The sequence below is a fragment of the Sinocyclocheilus rhinocerous genome, unplaced genomic scaffold (assembly GCF_001515625.1).
Source record: "Sinocyclocheilus rhinocerous isolate Xijiao unplaced genomic scaffold, SAMN03320098_v1.1 scaffold297, whole genome shotgun sequence".
In the NCBI taxonomy this organism is placed as follows: Eukaryota; Metazoa; Chordata; class Actinopteri; order Cypriniformes; family Cyprinidae; genus Sinocyclocheilus; species Sinocyclocheilus rhinocerous.
The window spans coordinates 898,242-918,355 of NW_015649240.1; the positions used below are offsets into that span (position 1 = coordinate 898,242).

The 20,114-nt window shown below is 34.8% G+C and overlaps 2 protein-coding genes across 3 annotated transcripts in view; one reads left to right on the forward strand and one right to left on the reverse strand.

The window, feature by feature from the left end:
* Nucleotides 1-1,293: 1,293 nt before the first annotated feature.
* The window catches only part of LOC107710479 (glucosamine-6-phosphate isomerase 2-like), a 25,236-nt gene continuing 6,415 nt past the window's right edge, over nucleotides 1,294-20,114 (reverse strand). The window contains exons 7-9 of the mRNA XM_016515255.1: nucleotides 18,258-19,643; nucleotides 12,624-12,628; nucleotides 1,294-1,304 (exon numbers count right to left, since the gene is read on the reverse strand). Coding sequence (XP_016370741.1) covers nucleotides 19,579-19,643 — 65 coding nt within the window. The 3' untranslated portion in view covers nucleotides 1,294-1,304; nucleotides 12,624-12,628; nucleotides 18,258-19,578. The remainder of the gene's footprint in view (nucleotides 1,305-12,623; nucleotides 12,629-18,257; nucleotides 19,644-20,114) is intronic.
* guf1 (GTP binding elongation factor GUF1) lies at nucleotides 7,550-17,673 on the forward strand. Of its 2 annotated transcripts, XM_016515254.1 has the most exons (18): nucleotides 7,550-7,760; nucleotides 7,865-7,973; nucleotides 8,170-8,281; nucleotides 8,383-8,531; nucleotides 8,620-8,700; nucleotides 9,338-9,415; nucleotides 9,913-9,996; nucleotides 10,104-10,168; nucleotides 11,426-11,629; nucleotides 12,553-12,692; nucleotides 12,795-12,918; nucleotides 13,053-13,185; nucleotides 13,615-13,758; nucleotides 13,974-14,107; nucleotides 15,014-15,115; nucleotides 15,406-15,525; nucleotides 16,447-16,483; nucleotides 16,568-17,673. In XM_016515254.1, exons 2-18 carry the CDS (start codon nucleotides 7,878-7,880, stop codon nucleotides 16,694-16,696), a joined length of 1,932 nt encoding a protein of 643 aa, XP_016370740.1. In that variant the 5' UTR covers nucleotides 7,550-7,760; nucleotides 7,865-7,877; the 3' UTR covers nucleotides 16,697-17,673. The 2 variants fall into 2 exon arrangements, with proteins under 2 accessions (XP_016370740.1, XP_016370739.1); XM_016515253.1 differs by having other exon boundaries at nucleotides 7,550-7,973.

Below are 20,114 nucleotides of genomic sequence, written 5' to 3' on the forward strand. Positions count from 1 at the left end.
AATGTCCTTGCGTGGCCTAGTCAGAGCCCAGACTTAAACCCCTTTGAAAATCTGTGGAATGACTTGAAGACTGCAGTCCACAAAAGCTCACCATCAAATTTACCTGAACTTGAGCAGTTCTGCAGAGAAGAGCAAATATTGTAAATATTGTAAAGTCTAAATGTGCAAAGTTAGTAGAGACAAATCCCAACAGACTAAAGGATGTAATTAAAGCAAAGGGTGGTTCAACAAAATACTGACACGAAGGGGTGATCCTTTTTCCAACTGAGTGATTATGTTTTTTTAATTTTTTTCTGACATGTTGGTGCTATATCTTTCACGTGGATGTTATAAGTTGCACTGAGTAAATACAGCTGTATAAAACAAAAACGGTGCCCGTCTTCGTTTCAGGCTGCAAAGCAACAAAATGTGTTTATTTTATTTAGGCATGATTCTTTTCATATATATATATATATATATATACATACATATATATATCATTTTTTTTAATTGAGACTAATAAGGAACCTAAATCATTAAAAGGAATCAAAAAAATAATCATTCTTTACCATTCCTATTCCTAGCCAGGCATTTGCCATAGGGATTTGCAGTAACGCTGCATTTTCAAGGGATGCATTGGCACTGTTTACAATGGTATACTATTACAAGAATTCAATATTACAGCAAACTTTTGGCATACACTGTCACAAATGCACCACAAATGAACAGCATGTTTTCTGCAAATTAATAGTTTTTGCAAGAATGATGAACAGTGCCAGTGTAGCCCCTACAGAAGTATAGTGTTTCAGCAAACTCTTGCCAAACACTGCCACAAATTAAATGTGATTTTAAATACAAATAAATCGGTCTTGCAAGTGATTTTTCAAGTTCAGATATCTAAATCAATCATAAATGTTTTTTTTTAAGATTAGCGGTCAGTGATTCATACAAATGGATCTTGCTCATAGCAAATTTCTAAGTCCTTTAATTGGTCCAGGCTTTTGTAGTGTTTTTGTAAATGGTCTAAGGGTCATTTTCATGCCCACTGAGTGTGTGACTTGATTTTGATTTCTGCCAGACTGATGGGTCAGTACAGCATTCCAGCCTTACTAAAATGCATAATGTAGTAACAAACAAACATCTGCCAGCTTCCTCAGATAACAAAAATGTGTTTTAAGCAGAGGCGGACAAAGTACTCAACTCCATTACTTGAGTGAAAGTACAGATACTGCTTGTCAAATATTACTCCATTACAAGTAAAAGTTGTTACCATTAAGTTATGAACATTCCACTTTATCATTTTGCAAACATTATGTGAATGTTTTCTGAACATTCTGAAACAAGTAGTAACTTTAAAAAAAATGTTAGATGAACATCCAACTAAACCTCTTTAGAAGAAGCGTTTCATGAACAATGTATAAATTACGTTTTAGTGCTAATGTTTTTAAGAACATTACTAAAGACCAGATAACTTTGAACAAACAGTTTATTAATGTTACTAGAAGAAAGTTTGTTCATAACTTTGAGAGAACATTAATAGCTCGTTAACCAAAGTTCTGAGAATGTTTCCTGTTAGCTGGGACAGTGTATGTGGCCTTAAAAAAGACAACGGTTTACAATAGATCTAGTTTAAGGATGTCATGTAATGAATTTAAGAAAATATTATTTTAATGGCAATTATTGAAATGCATTGCTGTGTTGTATATTGTGAATAGCATGTAAAAACAGCACAAGTAGCTCATTGGCTGATGCATTTCATATGCTCCACTGATAATGTCACAAGCAAAATGTGTAAGGATTTCATTGTGCACTACAAAACAATGACACAATCGCGTGCAGGGTGTTCAGCTGTCACATGTTGGCCTCTACAGATGCCAAATGTGGTGTGATTCCAAAGCTTTTGCCTCCCGTCCACCCACTCATTCCTTTCAGCCATACCCCAGGCTCCATGCCAAATGCAGAGGCAAGGATTTTCAGGACCTCTTTTTCTTCACAATTACTTTCCACCACCAGTCCACCACAATCCCACTTTTCCTCCTTAACCTTTGTGTGGTACGTTCAGGTGGAAACTTGAAGCTGGTCTGTATTCAGAGAATGCATAAATGAAGTGATACTGAAACAAGGAGTTGATTTAAAAAATGAGGCCATTTGGCACCCAGAGAAAAACAACTGCAACAAAATGACTTGAAATAACACTGAATATAAAATACATGGGTTTTTTTTCAAAGTGTTTGGACACTTGGATCAGGACAAATTGTTTTTTCATGCAAACTTGACTTTGTAGAAAGGTTTCTTTTGTAGCTTATGTTTCATAGCCTGACATTATGGTCCCAAAATAATCTCCACTTTGACATAGACTTTCTTTTATTATCTGTGAGCTACTGCAGGTATTATATATTTCTGCATGGATATATTGATACACTGCTGTGTGCAACACTCATGTAGATTTACACAATGATTATAATGATATCGCTCATTGGTTCCCTGAGCACCATCTCTTCAGATGAATAGAGATGTCCTCTAGGTGTGTATATGCAAGAGAAGAATTATTGCATCCCAAATCATACTACCTTGAAAATAGCATGCCATTGTAAAATGTAAATGTGTACCTTGAATACAGGGTATAAGTCGCTTTGGACAAAGCATCTAACAAATGCATAAACGTAAATGTAAGGTGTCCAGAAAAAAAATACTACCGTATTTATGGTGAGTTTTTGAAGTGTACATCCCAAGTACGGGCCTAGAAAAATTAAGTGGTAAATTTAAAGTCATTAATTAAGCTAGATGCTAGTGTTAACATGATGAAGCTAATAGTTCGCAAAATTGGGGTCTGTGATTATCAACCAAGAGGTCAAGTTTTGCTTATAGTCCCCGCTGTTGGATGTTGTAATTACACCATATGACTCAAACGCAACTTTTAACATTGAATGGCAGCTAAAAAAGAGCTATATTTTGACTATATAAATTTTTTTTTTTTTTTAATTCAGTATATTAGAGCAGTTTTTATTTATTTATTTATTATTTATTTATTTTAAAAAAAAATTATCAGTACCTGATTCTTTCCCCTTTGTCCTGCTGTCAGCTCAGGATAGTCACTATAAGTTTTGGGACTGTGCGTGTCAAAAAATATTTTTAATATTAAAACAACGTTATAACAATTAATGAAACTATAAGCTGTTGTATTAAGGAAAAAAAATGTTTTTAAATGTCATTGTGCAGGCTGTGATGCTGCAGTTTCATGACAGTTTTTCATCTTATATTAATATTTATTTTTCATTTGATTTTATCTTCATTTCAATTACCAAAAACAGTAAAACTGTGAAATAAATAATAAAATAAATAAATTGATTAATTAATTAATTATAAAATTGAAAATAAAACAAAGATTATTGGAGTATGTTTTACAAGAAAATACTATTTCAGTCTTTCAATTTCATATTTAATTCAGTGTGTTACTTGCATTCCTTTGTAATTATTTGTGAATTTTACTAACAATTTCTGACTTATTTTTTAAGTGTAATAGTTTTAGTTATTTCTCAGTAACAATAACAGATTACAGTTACATTTATTTTGTAATTAAATTATGTAATTCCATTACATGTAACTAGTTACTCCCCAACACTGACTAGTAGACATCACAAATTGGGATCCAGCCAATGGCTCACCCATCAAATTTTAGGGCCATTGACTGTGCAAAGACTGAGCTTACAGCCTAATTACTTCTCAAAGCATGTCTATTTTTTAAACTTATTATTATTCTGTTAAATCAGTGTATCATACACAGATCAAAATCTCAATGAAAGTGTTCAAAAAGAAATCTCAGAGTTTATTCACTAATTTAACACCAGATTTGGTTTGCCGGATATGATGTGAAGCCTCTTTAAAGGGGTCATGAACTGAGAAATCAAAATTCACTTGTTCTTTTGACATATTAGAGGTCATTGTACTATAAAAACATCCTGTAAGTTACAGAACTCAAAACTTTCTCGTTAATCTAAAAACAGCTTATACTGAAGCCAATCTGCCAAAACGACAGGTTGTGGAATGTGCCACTTTATGATGTAATAGTGTGGCTAAACCCCGCCTCCGTTGCAGAAGATCAATGCCTGCTTCTACATCACTGCCTGTTTACCCCCTCCCACCGATTTGCACATGTAGTGTAAATAACCAGAGAGGCAAACGCAGGTTTATGCATTTGACATTCAGTACAGGTGGTGATAATGCTCCTAAGGAATTATTCATCATTAAACAAGAAGAAGAAGAAGCAGGTCTACGCAGAAAAGAAAAAAAAAACGATTAAAATGGCTCCGCCGACAACAAAACGCTTTGTATGTATTGTATGTGACATGTACTGTATATGAGTGACCCTGCTGTTTGATCTTTGAATCAAATGTTATGTGATGCTCAGCTCTCTGTGGACCAGCCTCAGCAGAACAGACTGATTTCTCAGAGGAGTGAGCAAGTGCTGGGCTGGACGTGGGTGGCACAATCACACTAAGGAGAATGCGTGGGTCCAGGGCTTATTCCAGGATCTGATCAGCAAGGCAGAGGAGCACGATTTTAATGAGCGATACTTTACTAACTGCCATTACAGAGGGACACATTATCACACAGCCTATCAAAGTCATGTTGAACACAGTCATACATCATTATTATGGGGCTGAGGCCTACAGCAAATATCCATCAGGCAGTCTGAGAGGTCAACGGGAAGAGGAAACGTACTAATGATGGTGACTAAACCTGTGCTGTGGTTCCATCACAGTCTGTTTGCTTCCAGCTTTTCCTTTTGTACCTTTACATCTCAAAAGGTACAACAATGTGCCTTTAAGATATGCATCTTTTAGGTTAAAAGAGAAACAAACTTGAAAGCTTTTTGTACCTTTTTTCCTGAGAGTGAAGGGAAATAAATCACGCATGATGAATAAAGTGCTCAGATATCAGGAAAATAAAATCAACTAATGCAGCCTACAGGGAACGTTTTTAGAATTTGGAACGTTCTGGCAAGGTTCTCGCAAAGTTATGAACAAACGTTCTTCCATTAATAGAATGTTTGTTAACCGTTCTCTGGTTTTCAATAATGTTTTCAAAACATTAGCACAAAAATATTTTTATACATCATTCATGGAACATTTTTTCATGAAACGGTAGATGTTTTCTTGGATGTTCATCTAACATTTTTAAACTTAATGGAAACGTTAGCAAAATGTTATTAAAACATATTCCCAAATTTGATTAAATTCAGTGCTGAAATGTTTTATGCCTCATTTTCTTTACTTGACAAAAGACAATATGTATAAAACAAGCTGTGGCCTAATGGTCTCGGCACTCGGCACTTTCACTTTTTTGAATACATCTAAAATGCAGATTAATTTATTGCTTCCCAGACTCTCTCTCTCACACAAAATAAACATACAAAATGCTTAATGCATACTTTTAAATTCATATATACATACATTAAACTCTCCATGATTAATTTACACATGCATGTGTACATAAACTCTCCAAACTGCAATTTCACATAACTACACTCACAGCTGCAAACACTTTTCAAAGCAGACATGAGTAGTGTTCTATAAATATCCTTCTTAAGGGCATCTGATCATGAAATAAAATAGGGTTTGGTCCTCAGCATTGATGTTGAGAAACTGACAGATGCAAACACAAAGCTGCAGAAAGGCACGACAATGATAAATATCAACCAGCGGCCGTCAGCCATCAGAACCAGGAAAGCATCTCTCATTTGATTTCTTACTGAAGCAATATTCAGAGGGACCTACTCACTATGAGTGGGCTGTTATGTTGCCATGGTAATGATTTTCTTCCCACTTATTCCCGCTGCTTAATATATTGTGTTTAGGGTGACACCTTGTGTGAACCAAGAGCAACTGCACTCAGTCAACGACTGTAAGAAAAGTATTGAAAGTTTAGTTTTACAGTATATATTCTATTCTATTCTATAGACCTTAGTCATTGTGTTTTTAACATGAATTACAACAAGACAGTGAGGGATAGAAGTGCAGTCAATGAGTTGTACTGTTGTTTAATAATACCGATTGTTCAGCTGACGGAAAACTCTCAGTAGACAAAAACTCCATAAAACAGTGTAAGTAAATTCAATATGGTGCAATCAAAGTCTATTCTGTTCTATTCTATTCTATTCTATTCTATTCTAAAAGAGTTCAAGCAGCTGTTTTGTAAGTTCTCATTTGAACTTTTGAAAATTCCTTTTTATTCACAAATGAACAGTTATAAATCTTAGTCAACAAACTTTTTAACCATAACAAACATCTTCAATTTCCTTCCATTATAGGCTTATTTGTATTAACCGTTTCCGTTCTGCCATAAATCAAATGAAATAAAACTGAACATAATAAAACTAATTAAAAGATCATATGTGTAAATAAATGTCTTTCATTCAAGAGAAGAATACTGAATTAAATTGTATTTCTAGTCATAGTTTTAGTGCGAATTTTGCAATGGCGGGATGATTGGAATGCTCAAAAGAGCTATAATTTATTATTTATTATTATTTTCTTTCATTATTTTAAGTATTTTGCACACTTGTGTACTTTTCAAACTACATTCTTTTAAACAAATGTTCTTTTCTTGTTTATCATTATTATTATTATTATTCACATATATATGACTGCAGGCTATAAGTAGTATAACTGATGTATCACTGTAGCCTATAATTAATTAGTGACTCTTTTTTATAGAAAACATTTGTTTTTATCTTAAATAATGCGCTTATGTGTTGTATGTGACAAACAATCCACCCAGCTAACAGGAAATGTGCTCACAACTTTCAATAACGATTTATAAAAAATTATTTAAATATCAGGACAAAATATTCCTAAATGTTTATGAAACTTTCTAATAGCTTTATTAATATTTGATATGTGTTCTTATAACGTTGAGAGTAAACATTCTGATTTCAACATTCTCGGAAAGTCTTTATGATGTTATTTGTACTTGATGTATTTATAAGAAAACATTCTTAGAATATGAAAAAAAAAACTTTCAAATAACGTATGCTAGCTACTTTGGGTAAAAATAAAATTAGTTGAACGTTGCAAGAAAAGTTTTAGACACCTTTAGATAATGTTCTAATCACGGCAAGAAAACGACATTTTAACGTTCTTAGAACATTTAAAATAAACATTCAAATAAAGTTTTATATTGGGTGAAATAGCCAAGTAGAATGTTGTAAGAAGTTTTTGTAACCTTTAAATAACGTTATAATCACGACCAGAAAATAGGACATGTCAAAATTTTAGAAACATCTTAAAACGATGTTCCCACAACGTTTTTATAACCGAAATGTGTTCCTTGGGTGAGTAAATTTATTTGAAAAAAAGACAGACTGGACATCCATGTAAACCTGAGGGGAACTCACTTCATACATCCACTAATCACTGCCACATCAGTTGATGAAAATACTGAACTGAAACCGAGCTTGAAGCAAAAATAAATAAGTCCCTGAAACATTTGAGCGCTGATATTTTACTATAAAATGCATTGAAAGTTGTAAACTACATTTCCCATAATTCCAAGTTCTTGCTCCGATAACAACGCTTGATGACGCTTTTGCCAACATGGCGGCTTACAGTTTCTGTCACACAAGAGTACACAGCCTAGTTGAGACCTGACTGTTTGTGTTTCTAAAAGCTGAATATATGCGTCCAATGAGGATTTTAATCCTCAGATCTTTGTTCGATGGGAAGATATGTTCGATATGCAGTTTGAAGCCACAATATTGTTTCTTTATTCAGGAATAACATGTTAGTGAGCTGATAGAGATGATGTCTCTGTTTAGATCCCACGGGCTCTTTCTGCCCTTGATAAAACGCTTTCCTGATATTAAAATATGCCGTGTTAAACGCAGATCTCAGGGTTGCATGACCACATGTACAGTGATCAGACACAGATGGATGAAAAGATCTTGCTGGAGCATCAGTCCTGTCAGAGAATTCAGCTCTAATGCTTCTGAGAAGGTAAATTGTGTCGCTTTGCTGTAAGCAAAATCATATATAGCCAATATTGATCTAATATGATTTTACAGTAGTAACTATGGTATTTTGGTGGAAACTTTTTAGAGATGTATTCCTTTACAGTTATAGAAAGCGGATTTCTAAACTGATGGGCTTCATTGCAACTGGATAATGAATTTGACTTGTTTTGTATTTTCAGGAGAATCTTGACATGTCAAAGTTCCCAGTGGAGAGAATTCGTAATTTCAGCATTGTTGCTCATATTGATCATGGCAAGAGCACTTTAGCTGACAGACTTTTGGAGATCACAGGTGATTTTCTGTAAAACAACTATTACAGGAGTTTCTTTATAAGTTTTGAAAACATTACTATTTATAAAATCTCTGTTTCTTTGGATTTGTTGCATGAGCAGGTGCCATTGCAAAGACAGCGAGTAACAAGCAGGTGCTGGATAAACTGCAGGTGGAGAGAGAACGAGGAATCACTGTTAAAGCTCAGACTGCATCTCTCTTTTACCAGCATGACGGACAGACGTATCTGCTCAATCTCATCGACACACCTGTGAGGACAATGATTTGAACAGCACTGTTAATGAACTAATCTTTTACCATTTACTATCATTTGAGTGATTGCAATGTTTTATTTTTAGGGTCATGTTGACTTCAGCTATGAAGTTTCACGGTCCATATCCGCTTGCCAAGGAGTTCTGCTTATTGTAGATGCAAATCAGGTAAAACACTTAATAAATGACACTTTCTTCTTATTAAACGGTTAACAGAGTTAAACAGAGTAGTAAAGGTTCTTCAGTTTTTGATTTCTGAGCCTGTTTTTCAAAAGATGTATCAGTGAACATATGCACTTACCAGTGTTATTTTAGTATTATTTATATACTATTAAATAATAATTAATATTTTGAATGTTTATATATATATATATATATATATGTTTTCATTTTAATTTTAGTTTAAGTTTTAGTAATTTTGTTGTGTTTTTGTATTTTTTATTAGTTTTTGGGAATTTTTAAAACTATTTATTTTATTATTATTTCAGTTTTAGTAATTTTAGTGCCTCTCTGCTTCAACTTAAACTTATTTTATTTCAGTTTCAGTTGCCATGATAACACTTCCAATTTTTAAGTTTATAGCTTTAAGTTTATATTTTAGGTTTCGTCTAATATTTACATTTGCTTTTATTTCAGCTTTATTTCAATAAAGAAAATAATTTATAATGGTTTTACTTAAAAAAAACAAAAAAACAGCACAAGCACATTGTACATATATTAGCATAAATACACTATTATTACTAAAAAGCCTTTCTTAATTACCTTAAAAGTAAATGAATCTATACTTTGTTTCTTTCATTCAAAGGGAATTCAAGCGCAAACAGTCGCCAATTTCTACCTGGCATTTGAGGCTCAACTGACCATCATCCCTGTGATAAACAAGGTAGATATTATAGAGAGAATTTCTGATCTTTCCTTTAAATGCAGTCAACATTTTATATAGAGTATGCACGTTAAAAACACAAAGTTTCATCCCAGTCCTTTAGATAAATTATAGAAATGTCTTTATGTCCAACTCAAGTTGAGTACAGAGGCAGGACACAATGCAGAAGGTTTTGGAAAACTTAAAATTTGTATTCAAATACCTGAAGCGTTTTGATCTTTTGATGTTTATCAGATCATGTGTGGACATTTATTATTTTGCTTTCATCCAAATGCTTTGTGACAGTTCTCTAGTATGTTTTGAATTTGTTGCATAACTTATTATGATATATAATTACATGTATTATTATTATATATCATGACATTTGGCCTAGTAATGAGCTAATAGTTATTTTAATAGAAACTGCGTGTTTTGTATATTTTCACATTGACTTTTTAGCTGTTGGCTCATTCCAAATCCAAACATGTGGCATTTTAATGTGTTTTTTTAATTGTCAGATTGATTTGAAAAATGCTGATCCAGAGCGAGTGGAAAAACAGATTGAAAAAGTCTTTGATATTCCAAAGGAAGAATGTATCAGGGTGAGCTCTATGTAAACATCTCTTAAAATAACCAGTCATGTTTTTGTTTATGTATACAAATATTATGCCATTTATATTTTACTTTGGCTTGTGATTGTTTTCTGTAGATCTCTGCAAAACTGGGCACAAATGTGGACCAAGTTCTCCAAGAGGTGGTGAAACGCATTCCTCCGTAAGTGTCATAAGCTGATTCCCTTTTCTCCACAAGAGGTCACTGTGAGAGTATAAGAGCAGCACATACTATGTGAGAGTGATTTATTGATTGTATTTGGCCATCTTTGAATTCATGAGATTGTATCAGACAAAAGGAACACAATGACCCCCAAAGCCTAGATTACATCTTTCTAAACAGGATTATGAAGAAGGAGAGGCCGTCAACAATGAATCATACGTTAGAGTTCACACAATAGAGAGAATATTTTGAATCAACTGATGTGTGATGTCAGGAAGAACAGAAGGTTCCACGATACAGATGTTATCAGAGCAAGAACAGAATTAGTTACAAAACCTGTCAAGAATTCACTACAAAGGACCAAAATAAACTTTTTTTGCTTTATATTTGTTCATTTATATATTTGAAGAAACGGTGCCTGTTTTTGTAATATAGAGAGCTTATAAATTTGTAAAATATAAAATTGCATTGTGAAATTATTTGCAAAACAGTTAAGCACATACATCCCCCCCAAACAGTAATGCACAATATACATTCAAAGGCTTTGGGTCAGTAATAAAAAATATTACTCATGCTCAGTAATATTGTGAAATAATTAAAAAATAAATGTTTTCTATGTAAATATAAAGTGAAATGTAATTTATTCCTGTGATGCAAGGCTACATTTTCAGCATCATTACTTCAGTCTTCAGTGTCACATGATCCTTCAGAAATCATTCTAATATGCTGATTTGCTGCTCAAGAAACATTTCTTATTATAATTAATGTCACAAACATTTGTGCTGCTTAATATTTTTGTGGAAACTGTGATAAATTTTTTTTTCAGTGGTATTTATTTATTTATTAAGTTATTATTAATTAACCATTCGAATTAAGTATTTGCTACTGTAATGTTAAAATTACATTTCCTTACATTCACATATGTATTAATTCCGTGTGAATATTTACAAAGTAGCTGTGATCATGAGGATAGGAATGAATCAGGAAGTTTTATTTTGGTAAATCTACGTCATCATGTGCTTTCCCAAAACCTGCTCGGCTACATTCTCCATCATCTCACATTTCCTCCATAATGTGTTTTTTTATAACTTCTTTCATAACTTCTTCCTTTTCAAGTACATTGTTGGCATTGCACCTGAAGGACAATTTTCAAATGTATAAATAAGGCATTTCGTTCTTTAAAAAGAAGTCCCATGAGAAATGAGTTTGTTTTCATACATTTCTGTACATGTGATTGATCAGTTTTTCCTGTTTCAGTCCGACAGCGAGAGTGGACGATCTGTTTAAAGCCCTTGTCTTTGACTCCACCTTCGATCATTACAGAGGAGTAGTGGCCAACATCGCTCTGTTTGGTGGACGTGTGTCCAGAGGAGACAAGATCGTCTCTGCCCATCTGGGGAAGTCATATGAGGTCAATGAGCTGGGCCTTTTGAGACCCGACGAACACCCAACAGAGACACTGTGAGAATCTCACGTTCACTGACTGCACTAACAAATCTCACAAGATATAAAATAAAAATCTGTCAGTCCTTAACAGTTTTGTATGAAGATACGAGTTTCAAAGGCAAAAGTATGCCACATCTAAAGATGTAGAACAAAATCAAGTAATCTTAAGACAAGAGTTTTCGACCTTTACAGTCCCAGCCAACCCAGAGACTCCAGTGTAATAAAAGCTATATTTCTTTTTTATTAGTAACCTTTGAGTTTCCTTTCTGCATTTTTATATAGAATTTTTTTACAAATGAATACAGTACAGTTTTGTAATTATTTATTGGTTATTTTGGTTGGATACAATTAATTTAAGAAAATTGTTCTAATTCCAAAACTCTTGAGAGTGCACTGAAATTTAGAATTTAAAATTTAATTTGAAACCTATAAAAAATAATGAGTTTCATGATTTTGGAAGGAAAAGTAACATGGAATATTAATGAATGAGAATTAAAATAAAAAAAATTAAAGATTCATAAATCCCTAATTAATGATTGTTTTTAAATTTTTTAGAATTTAAAATTTAATTTGAAACCTATAAAAAATAATTTTTCATGATTTTGGAATAAAAAGTAACATGGAATATTAATGAATGAGAATTAAAATAAAAAAAATTAAAGATTCATAAATCCCTAATTAATGATTGTTTTTAAATTTAAGAACATTGTTTTGAGGGGTCCAAAACTCTGAGATTGCTCTGAAATGTAGGTTTAAAATTGTATATTAAACCTAAAAATAAAGAGTTTTGCCATTTTGAAAAAAAAAAGACATTTTAAGATTATGAATAACATATGTAAGAGACTCTAAGAAGGAAGCATTTTTCAGGTTTCAGACAGTCTGTCGGTTGCACTAACTTAACATTTGACCTTTTGCATTTTGACCTTTTTTCGCCTCAGGTATGCAGGGCAGGTGGGTTACGTGATCGCAGGGATGAAGGAAGTGAAGGAGGCTCAGATTGGAGACACACTTTACCTCCATAAACAGCCTGTGGAGGCGCTGCCAGGGTTCAAACCAGCTAAATCCATGGTCTTTGCAGGTGTTTCTAAAGCCATCCTGGTGTTTGTGCTAAACTGCGTATGCCAAAATTTAAAGGTTAGGATTACAGTGTTGTAAATCTGGAATTGTGTGACACTTTCAGGCATGTATCCCATGGACCAGTCAGAATACACAGCCCTGCGCAGTGCTGTGGAGAAACTGATGCTGAACGACTCCAGCGTGACGGTTCAAAAGGACAGCAGTTTAGCTCTGGGGGCTGGATGGAGGTATACACACACACACACAGACGAATCAGTGTGAGTGTAAACCGTTGTTTTAAGTTCATCGCTCAGTCGAGCAGGTATTGTTTCACTTTTTAAATATTTAAAGAGGTGACTTTCTCTCTGTCGCTCTCTCTCAGGCTGGGATTTCTGGGTTTGCTGCATATGGAGGTGTTTAATCAGCGTTTAGAACAGGAGTATAATGCATCTGTCATAGTAACGGCTCCGACTGTACCGTACAAGGCTGTGCTAGCATCTGCCAAACTCATAAAGGTGAGACTCATTGTCGCAATATGCTAAAAACCACCCAGAACAACTTAGCAACTGTACAGCAACTTGCTATATACTATACATTATAACAACTGCATAGAAACATGCTAAAAACTACTCCGAACACCTTAGGAACTGGATAGCAACATGTTAAAAACTGTCCGGAATACCTTAGCAATTGCACAGGAACATGTTAAAAACTAGCCAGAATACTTTAATAGCAATATAGCAATGCCCTGGCATTGTGTTGGTGAGTTTTGCACATGCAACCTCCTTTTTCTTCAGAAAAAGTAAAATCTTGTTAACCATGTGCAGATAGTGTGCAGACATTTATATGAATGAACAGCAATTAGCTATGAGCTCCTCTCAGTGATATAGTACACAAAGAAAGGGTTGAGGAACAGATTCCTCAGTTGAGTTTTTGTTTTGTAGGAACACGGTGAAGAAGTGATCACCATCATCAACCCTGCTCAGTTCCCTGATAAGTCACAGGTCGTGAAGTATCTGGAACCCATGGTGATGGGAACCATCATCGCTCCGGATGACTTCACTGGGAAGATCATGACCCTGTGTCAGGTGAGATTAGGTCAGTCACCTTTCAGGTTGACTGCAGTTTAGCGTGGTTTACTCACTCCAAGTAACTCACAAAGTAACAATCTTGGTCTCTCCTAATTCAAAGAAAAAGTCCAAAGCGACTAAATCTACTTAATTTGCCTCCCAGTTTCTGTGAAAGCATATTCTGAGTCTTGCATTTGTAGTGACCCACAATGCGATTCTCTGCCTTGTTAAAGAGCCGCAGGGCCGTTCAGAAGAACATGTTCTACATCGATGAGCATCGGGTGATGATAAAGTATATCTTCCCTCTAAACGAAATCGTGGTGGACTTTTACGACCAGCTCAAATCCATGTCGTCAGGATACGCCAGGTGAGCTCGTTGTGAAAGAATGAATTAGTGCTTATATTAATAATAATACTTTTATATAGCACATTTCAGAAACTCGAGGTCGCTTTACAAATACATAATACATTAAACAAATATATAAAATCCAAGCAGAACAAACCCAGATAGCACACGTACGTCTGCAAGATGTCTGTTAAAGATCGCTTCATCTGGAAAGCATCTGCTGTGTACAAACACCTGATAGACGTCAGTTTTACATACATTCTAAATCATAAACATCTTAAAGACATTTTCTAAACGTCTATTTGACATCTGATAGTAAACTTCCTTTAGATGTATTGCAGATGAGCAAACACTAAAAAATACGTCTTGTAGATGTCAAATAGACGTCTCCGTGATGTACGTGCGCTATCAGGGAACATTACACAGGCAAAGAAAACAGAGACGAATAAAAGTGAGATATGACAGAGTAGGGACGGGGAAGTTTCGGCAAAGGATAAATTGATTTGCAGCACTAAAAATCGCTTGCAGTAGCTCTGCTACTAAACTTATTTAAAAATGGCTATCCCTGTACAGCTATGATCAGCTGTTCCTTCATCTTGGCTGAGCTTTCAATGTTGTTACAGGAAAGGATGAAGCTGATTGGTTGGTTATTGTCACATGACCATGCGCTTGCGGCATTCTGAAAAGTTGAAATGTTTTTATCTCGATGCGGCAGGTGCCCAGGACGCACCTGGAAAAAATTAGCGCATTTGAAATAACGAACTTGAGCGCGCAAAAGACGAGATATGTGAACGGCCCCTTAGGAAACATTAGAAAAAGACTAATGTTAGAAAACATTGAATTTTGATATCTGGATAGATATGTCACTTTGAGTTTCTGGATGAGCTGGATGTCACTTCTGTAAATTAGTTTTCCTGTTTTCCGTAGTTTTGATTACGAGGATGCTGGTTATGAGGCTGCTGACCTGATTAAGATGGACTTCCTCCTCAACGGGCGGCCAGTGGAGGAACTTGCCACTATCGTTCATAAGCAAGTCTTGACCTTTCATGATACAATTACAGTTTTATTTATATTTCAAGAGGTATTTCTAAGTTATTTGATAATTTAGAGGTAATTAATTACCCAAACCCCTTAAAAACGTGAATATGGCTATTAAGATCAACAGCTGTGTTTGGTTTTTTTCTGAAAAACACAACTGCAGCTACCATTTTGTGTATGAATTGAGCTGGAAATTGGCGGCATCTCGATTTCATCTTCCATGTTTGTGATGTGATTGCTAAAAAAAAATGACACCAGCTCTGATTTGTCCTTGTGTTCAGAGACAAAGCGTACAGTGCGGGTAAAGCTATATGTGAGAGACTGAAGGAGTCCATCCCCAGACAGATGTTTGAGATTGCAGTGCAAGCAGCCATCGGCAGCAAGATCATCGCCCGAGAAACGTAAGTGTGGACGTATTGTATTGTGTGTGTTTCCGAGATAACTTAAAGGAATAGTTAAAAAATAAACATTTGCTTAAAAATGATGTCACCCTCAGGTCATCCAAGATGTAGATTAGTTTGTTTCTTCATCAGAACAGATTTGGAGAAATGTAGCATTACATCACTTGCTCACCAATGGATCCTCTGCAGTGAATGGGTGCCGTCAGAATGAGAGTCCAAACAGCTGATAAAAACATCACAATCATCCAGAAATAATTGACAACTCTAGTGCATTAATTAACATCTTGTGGAGTGGCGTGTTTGTAAAAAAAACAAATCCATTATTAAGCCGTTCTTAACTTCAAACCTTTGCTTCCATCGAAAATATGAGTCCATAATCCGTAATATTTCTTTCTCAAGTGAAAAAGTTGTCTTGTCTGAATCAGGAGATAAATATGCACAGCTCAAGCACCATTTACATGTAAAAACAGCTGTAAACAAATATGTGGGTGGATTTTGATGTGAGAGGACAACGGGATGGACTTTTTCCACTGGAGGAATTATGGATTATGGACTAGTATGCACTTCTGTATTTTGGCCAGAAGTGACAGTTTAAAGTTCACGCCTTAATTATGGATTTGTTTCTTACAAACATGCAGCTTTTTACTTCACAAGACGTTAATTGATAGATTGGAGTCATGTGGATTACTTTTGATTTATTGTGATGTTTTTATCAGCTGTTTAGACTTTCATTTTGACGGCACCCATTCACTGCAGTGCAAGTGATGTAACGCTAAATTTCTCCAGATCTTTTCTGATGAAGAAACAAACTCATCAACAGCACATCATGGATGGCCTGAGGGTGAGATAAATTAGAAGCAAAACTTTATTTTTGGGTGAACTACTCTTTTAATATTCCTTATCTTCGTTTCCCACTTTTAGGATAAAAGCATATCGAAAGAATGTTCTAGCAAAATGTGTGAGTACCTCTTCTCATACAGAAAAAAATGTTCTTCTATTTTTTGATTAGCTGCTGATTCTTGGTCACATCTGTCTTTCTTAGTACGGCGGTGACGTTACACGAAAAATGAAACTGCTAAAGAAGCAGGCTGAGGGAAAGAAGAAATTGCGCCGCATTGGAAACATTGACGTCCCAAAAGACGCGTTCATCAACGTTCTTAAACGGAAGTAGTTCCTTCAGTAACATAATCATAACAGACATCAAAGCCGGGGGTTGATTTGTGAATATGAACGTGCCAATGTTCAGTATGATGATTGATTTAGAAATGCTATTAAAGTTCATATAACTAAGTGATGTTGATCTGGGAAAATAAAGCAGGTTTGACGAATTCATCTTAATCATGTTGAAACAACAGCACAGTTCTCTCAGGAGCGGATTCAGAGACTGCAAGCTAAGGGTTTTCATTGGAAACGTTTAGACTGTGTGGATGCAGAAGTATTTGGCAGCGCTGTTTTCCTTTGAACACATTTCATTTCCATCAAGCTGCAGAGGGAGTTGCAGTGGTTGTGGATGTAAGGCTGAAAATAGTCCAGTCTAGGACATTTTCTCCAGCATTTCTGAGTGTTTGGGCTTTTGCAACTCTAAGAAAAAAGCAGGTGATTCTGACAAGACTAGAACATGTCCATGTCATATTTCACCCCATAATCAAAAACATATAAGGATTTTATAGTGCATATAGAAAATTAACCCTGTTTTAGGGCAATAAATGTTTTTTAATACTTTGACAATATTTTTAAGACAGTTGCAATTGAGCACGCCACCTTTCTAATTGGTGGCCCGCTAAAAAGTAAAAGAAGAAAAAATCTTCAAAAATATGCTGCAAAAATATTGTACAACGCCAAGATTACTGTCAGGCTAGCAAGCTGCCTCAGGGGTCCGTGACATTTGTCAGCATTCGTCAATGTCAAAATAATTTAGATGGCCAGTCAAATCAAAGAAAGGTGTGCTTTACTGTTACTTGACAATCGAGAGAAATATCCAGGGTTGTAAACTACTGTCAAATTTCGCCCTTTTTAATTGAAAAAACGTTATTCATATTGGAATGGCTTTGACTCAAGTGTGTTTCGAGCTTGTGGTTAGGACAGTCATTTAGACTGCTAAAATAAATCTATTATTTGAAAACCATCTGAATGCATTACGCTTCAATAAATTGTTCTTTATAGGGCTTGGTGGTATTACAATATATATCATGGTTTGCTAAATAGTTTATATCGTAGTATGTAAATATATCTGCAGCGCAGGACTTATTTGCATGTTGGTTCAATAAAGAAACACTGAATAACTTTTATATGCAGAGGAATTAGTTTATATTTAATTCATACAATGGAGTCTATGCAGTGTTTTTATTTTTTTACATTCGATTATTACAGATATGGAGAACATTAAATTGTACCCCATTGGGGTTAGGATTTTTGATGGCAGTTTTGAGGAGGTAGTTATGATGTTGCTCAAGATTTGTGAATCAATCTACTGGGAGAGCAATGTTTGAATTGCTTGCTAGTGAACTGAAGAGGTGAATGTATGTATTTTAGCTTCCTCTGAATTTCAGTCATATTATTCAAACGTACTCAAAAAATACAGTCTTTTCCTTAGGTATATATGGTTATATTGTTTTCTTTATAACCAATTTTGAATGTGGAAATGACTTGTGAAATAAGTGCAACATGTGGTACTCAAAATATGACCTGGATATCTTTCTGTAAGATTCATTATGTCTGTACAAATTGTGTACTATTGAGGCACAACTTTTTTATTTATCCATTCATGAGTACAGAAAGACACAAGAGGATGATTTGGTTTTTGGAGTGCAAATCTGTTAACAGTCAGTTCACGTAATCTTTTAACAATTTAATGGAAAGAAATATGTAAATCCGTAAAAATGTATACTCTCCTTCCAAAAACATTCACTTAAAGTACAGTACATGAGGGTTTAGAAACACCAAAAACAAAAACTCCGCACAAACTCAGAAAGCGATGAAATGAAAGTTAAATGTCAGACTCGTGCCTTATATTTTTGAGAAACGAAATAGCCTGTATATCACAAAGAACAGAAACTAAAGAGAATACATGAGTACTGCACAATCGTGTGAAATTAGTCAACTTCAGTTCAAAAGCATTCACACACTTCTCTACTCACATGTGCCAATAAAAGCCTTTTTAATATATGAACAAGCAAACACGAAATACACTTTTCCAGCATTTTCCACTGGCTTTTACATGCTGCAAGTAACCTGGATTCATTCAAAGGCAAGATTATGAAATGTATAAATTTAAGATAATGATATATAAAATTGCATGTACTTAGTAGGAAATTCTGATCGCAGTTCAGCTTCCACTGCCTATTAACTCATATTTATCAGGATATAAGACACTACAAATGATTGTGGGTATCAGAAATCCTCAAGGTTTCATATGTATAGGGAGAGATTCTAAATTTGGAGAATTTAAGGAAAAGACTTTAAAGTGTATTTATGTAACATCTAAAAAAAACTATTCCCAAAAAACACGTTCAATAAGTTGCCTTGGAGTACAATTCCACATTCAAGTTAACTTTAAGTAGCTGTGTGTTACAGAGTGTTATTAAAAAAACTCCATCATCAGTGAAAACACATGCTCAGCTTTAAATGCAGGCCTTCATTATTTCCTGAATAAACTACAGTACAATACAACTGATATGTACACTGTAACAAAAGATTTTTTTTTTCATTAGTGATGTGAAGGAGTGTGATAGTGTTATATAAAACAGTAAACAGCTGAAAGTGTTAAAGAATGTTTCTTAGTACAATTTCCATAAAACATGGTCTTTTCCTGTTAATACTGGCCTTGAAGTAGTTTAGAAGTGAATTATAAAGGCTAATACAGAGATCCAGTTGGAGTACGTGAACATGGCACCATGGAAAGCAGAGGCGTTTTGTACAACATCTACTTTTTATGCTAATGTAGACCTCTAAACATTTCATGACCATTCAAAACTGCTGTGGTCCCTGAGGCCAGTTTTCACTCATGGCATTCCGATTTTTCTGTCGTTTTTCCAGACGTCACGTCTGGCGCGTTCAGTCAATGTAGTCCTTCACGCTGAGCATCGGCTCAACTAGCTGATTGTGGACGTGCATCAGCCCTGTAGGAGAGAAGATCCATCAGTATGTTTAGGAAATCCAGCCCAGCCAAAGATATTAAACCCCCAGGAGAGACCAAAGTCCTTAAGACGGGACAGATCGTGTTTCTGAGAAAAGCGCTTGTGATGGACATTCCAGACGGGTTTAGATCTTGAACCTGCCGTCTTTAGACAGATATTGACCTTGAGACGAGCCAACCACTAAAACCGAGATGAGATCAGTAAAAAAGATGAAAAGCAAACAAACAGCTGCTCTATTGCGTTTGCTCAGAGGGAAAAAAGTATGGCGAAAATTGTGGGGTTGGTAAGATTTTTTTTTTTTTATGTTTTTAAAAGACGTCTCTTAAAGGGGTCATATGATGCTGCTAAAAAGAACATTATTTAGTGTAATGAAATGCGGGTTAAGGTTCAAAAAACACATTATTTTCCACATACTGTACATTATTGTTTCTCCTCTATGCCCCGCCTTTCTGA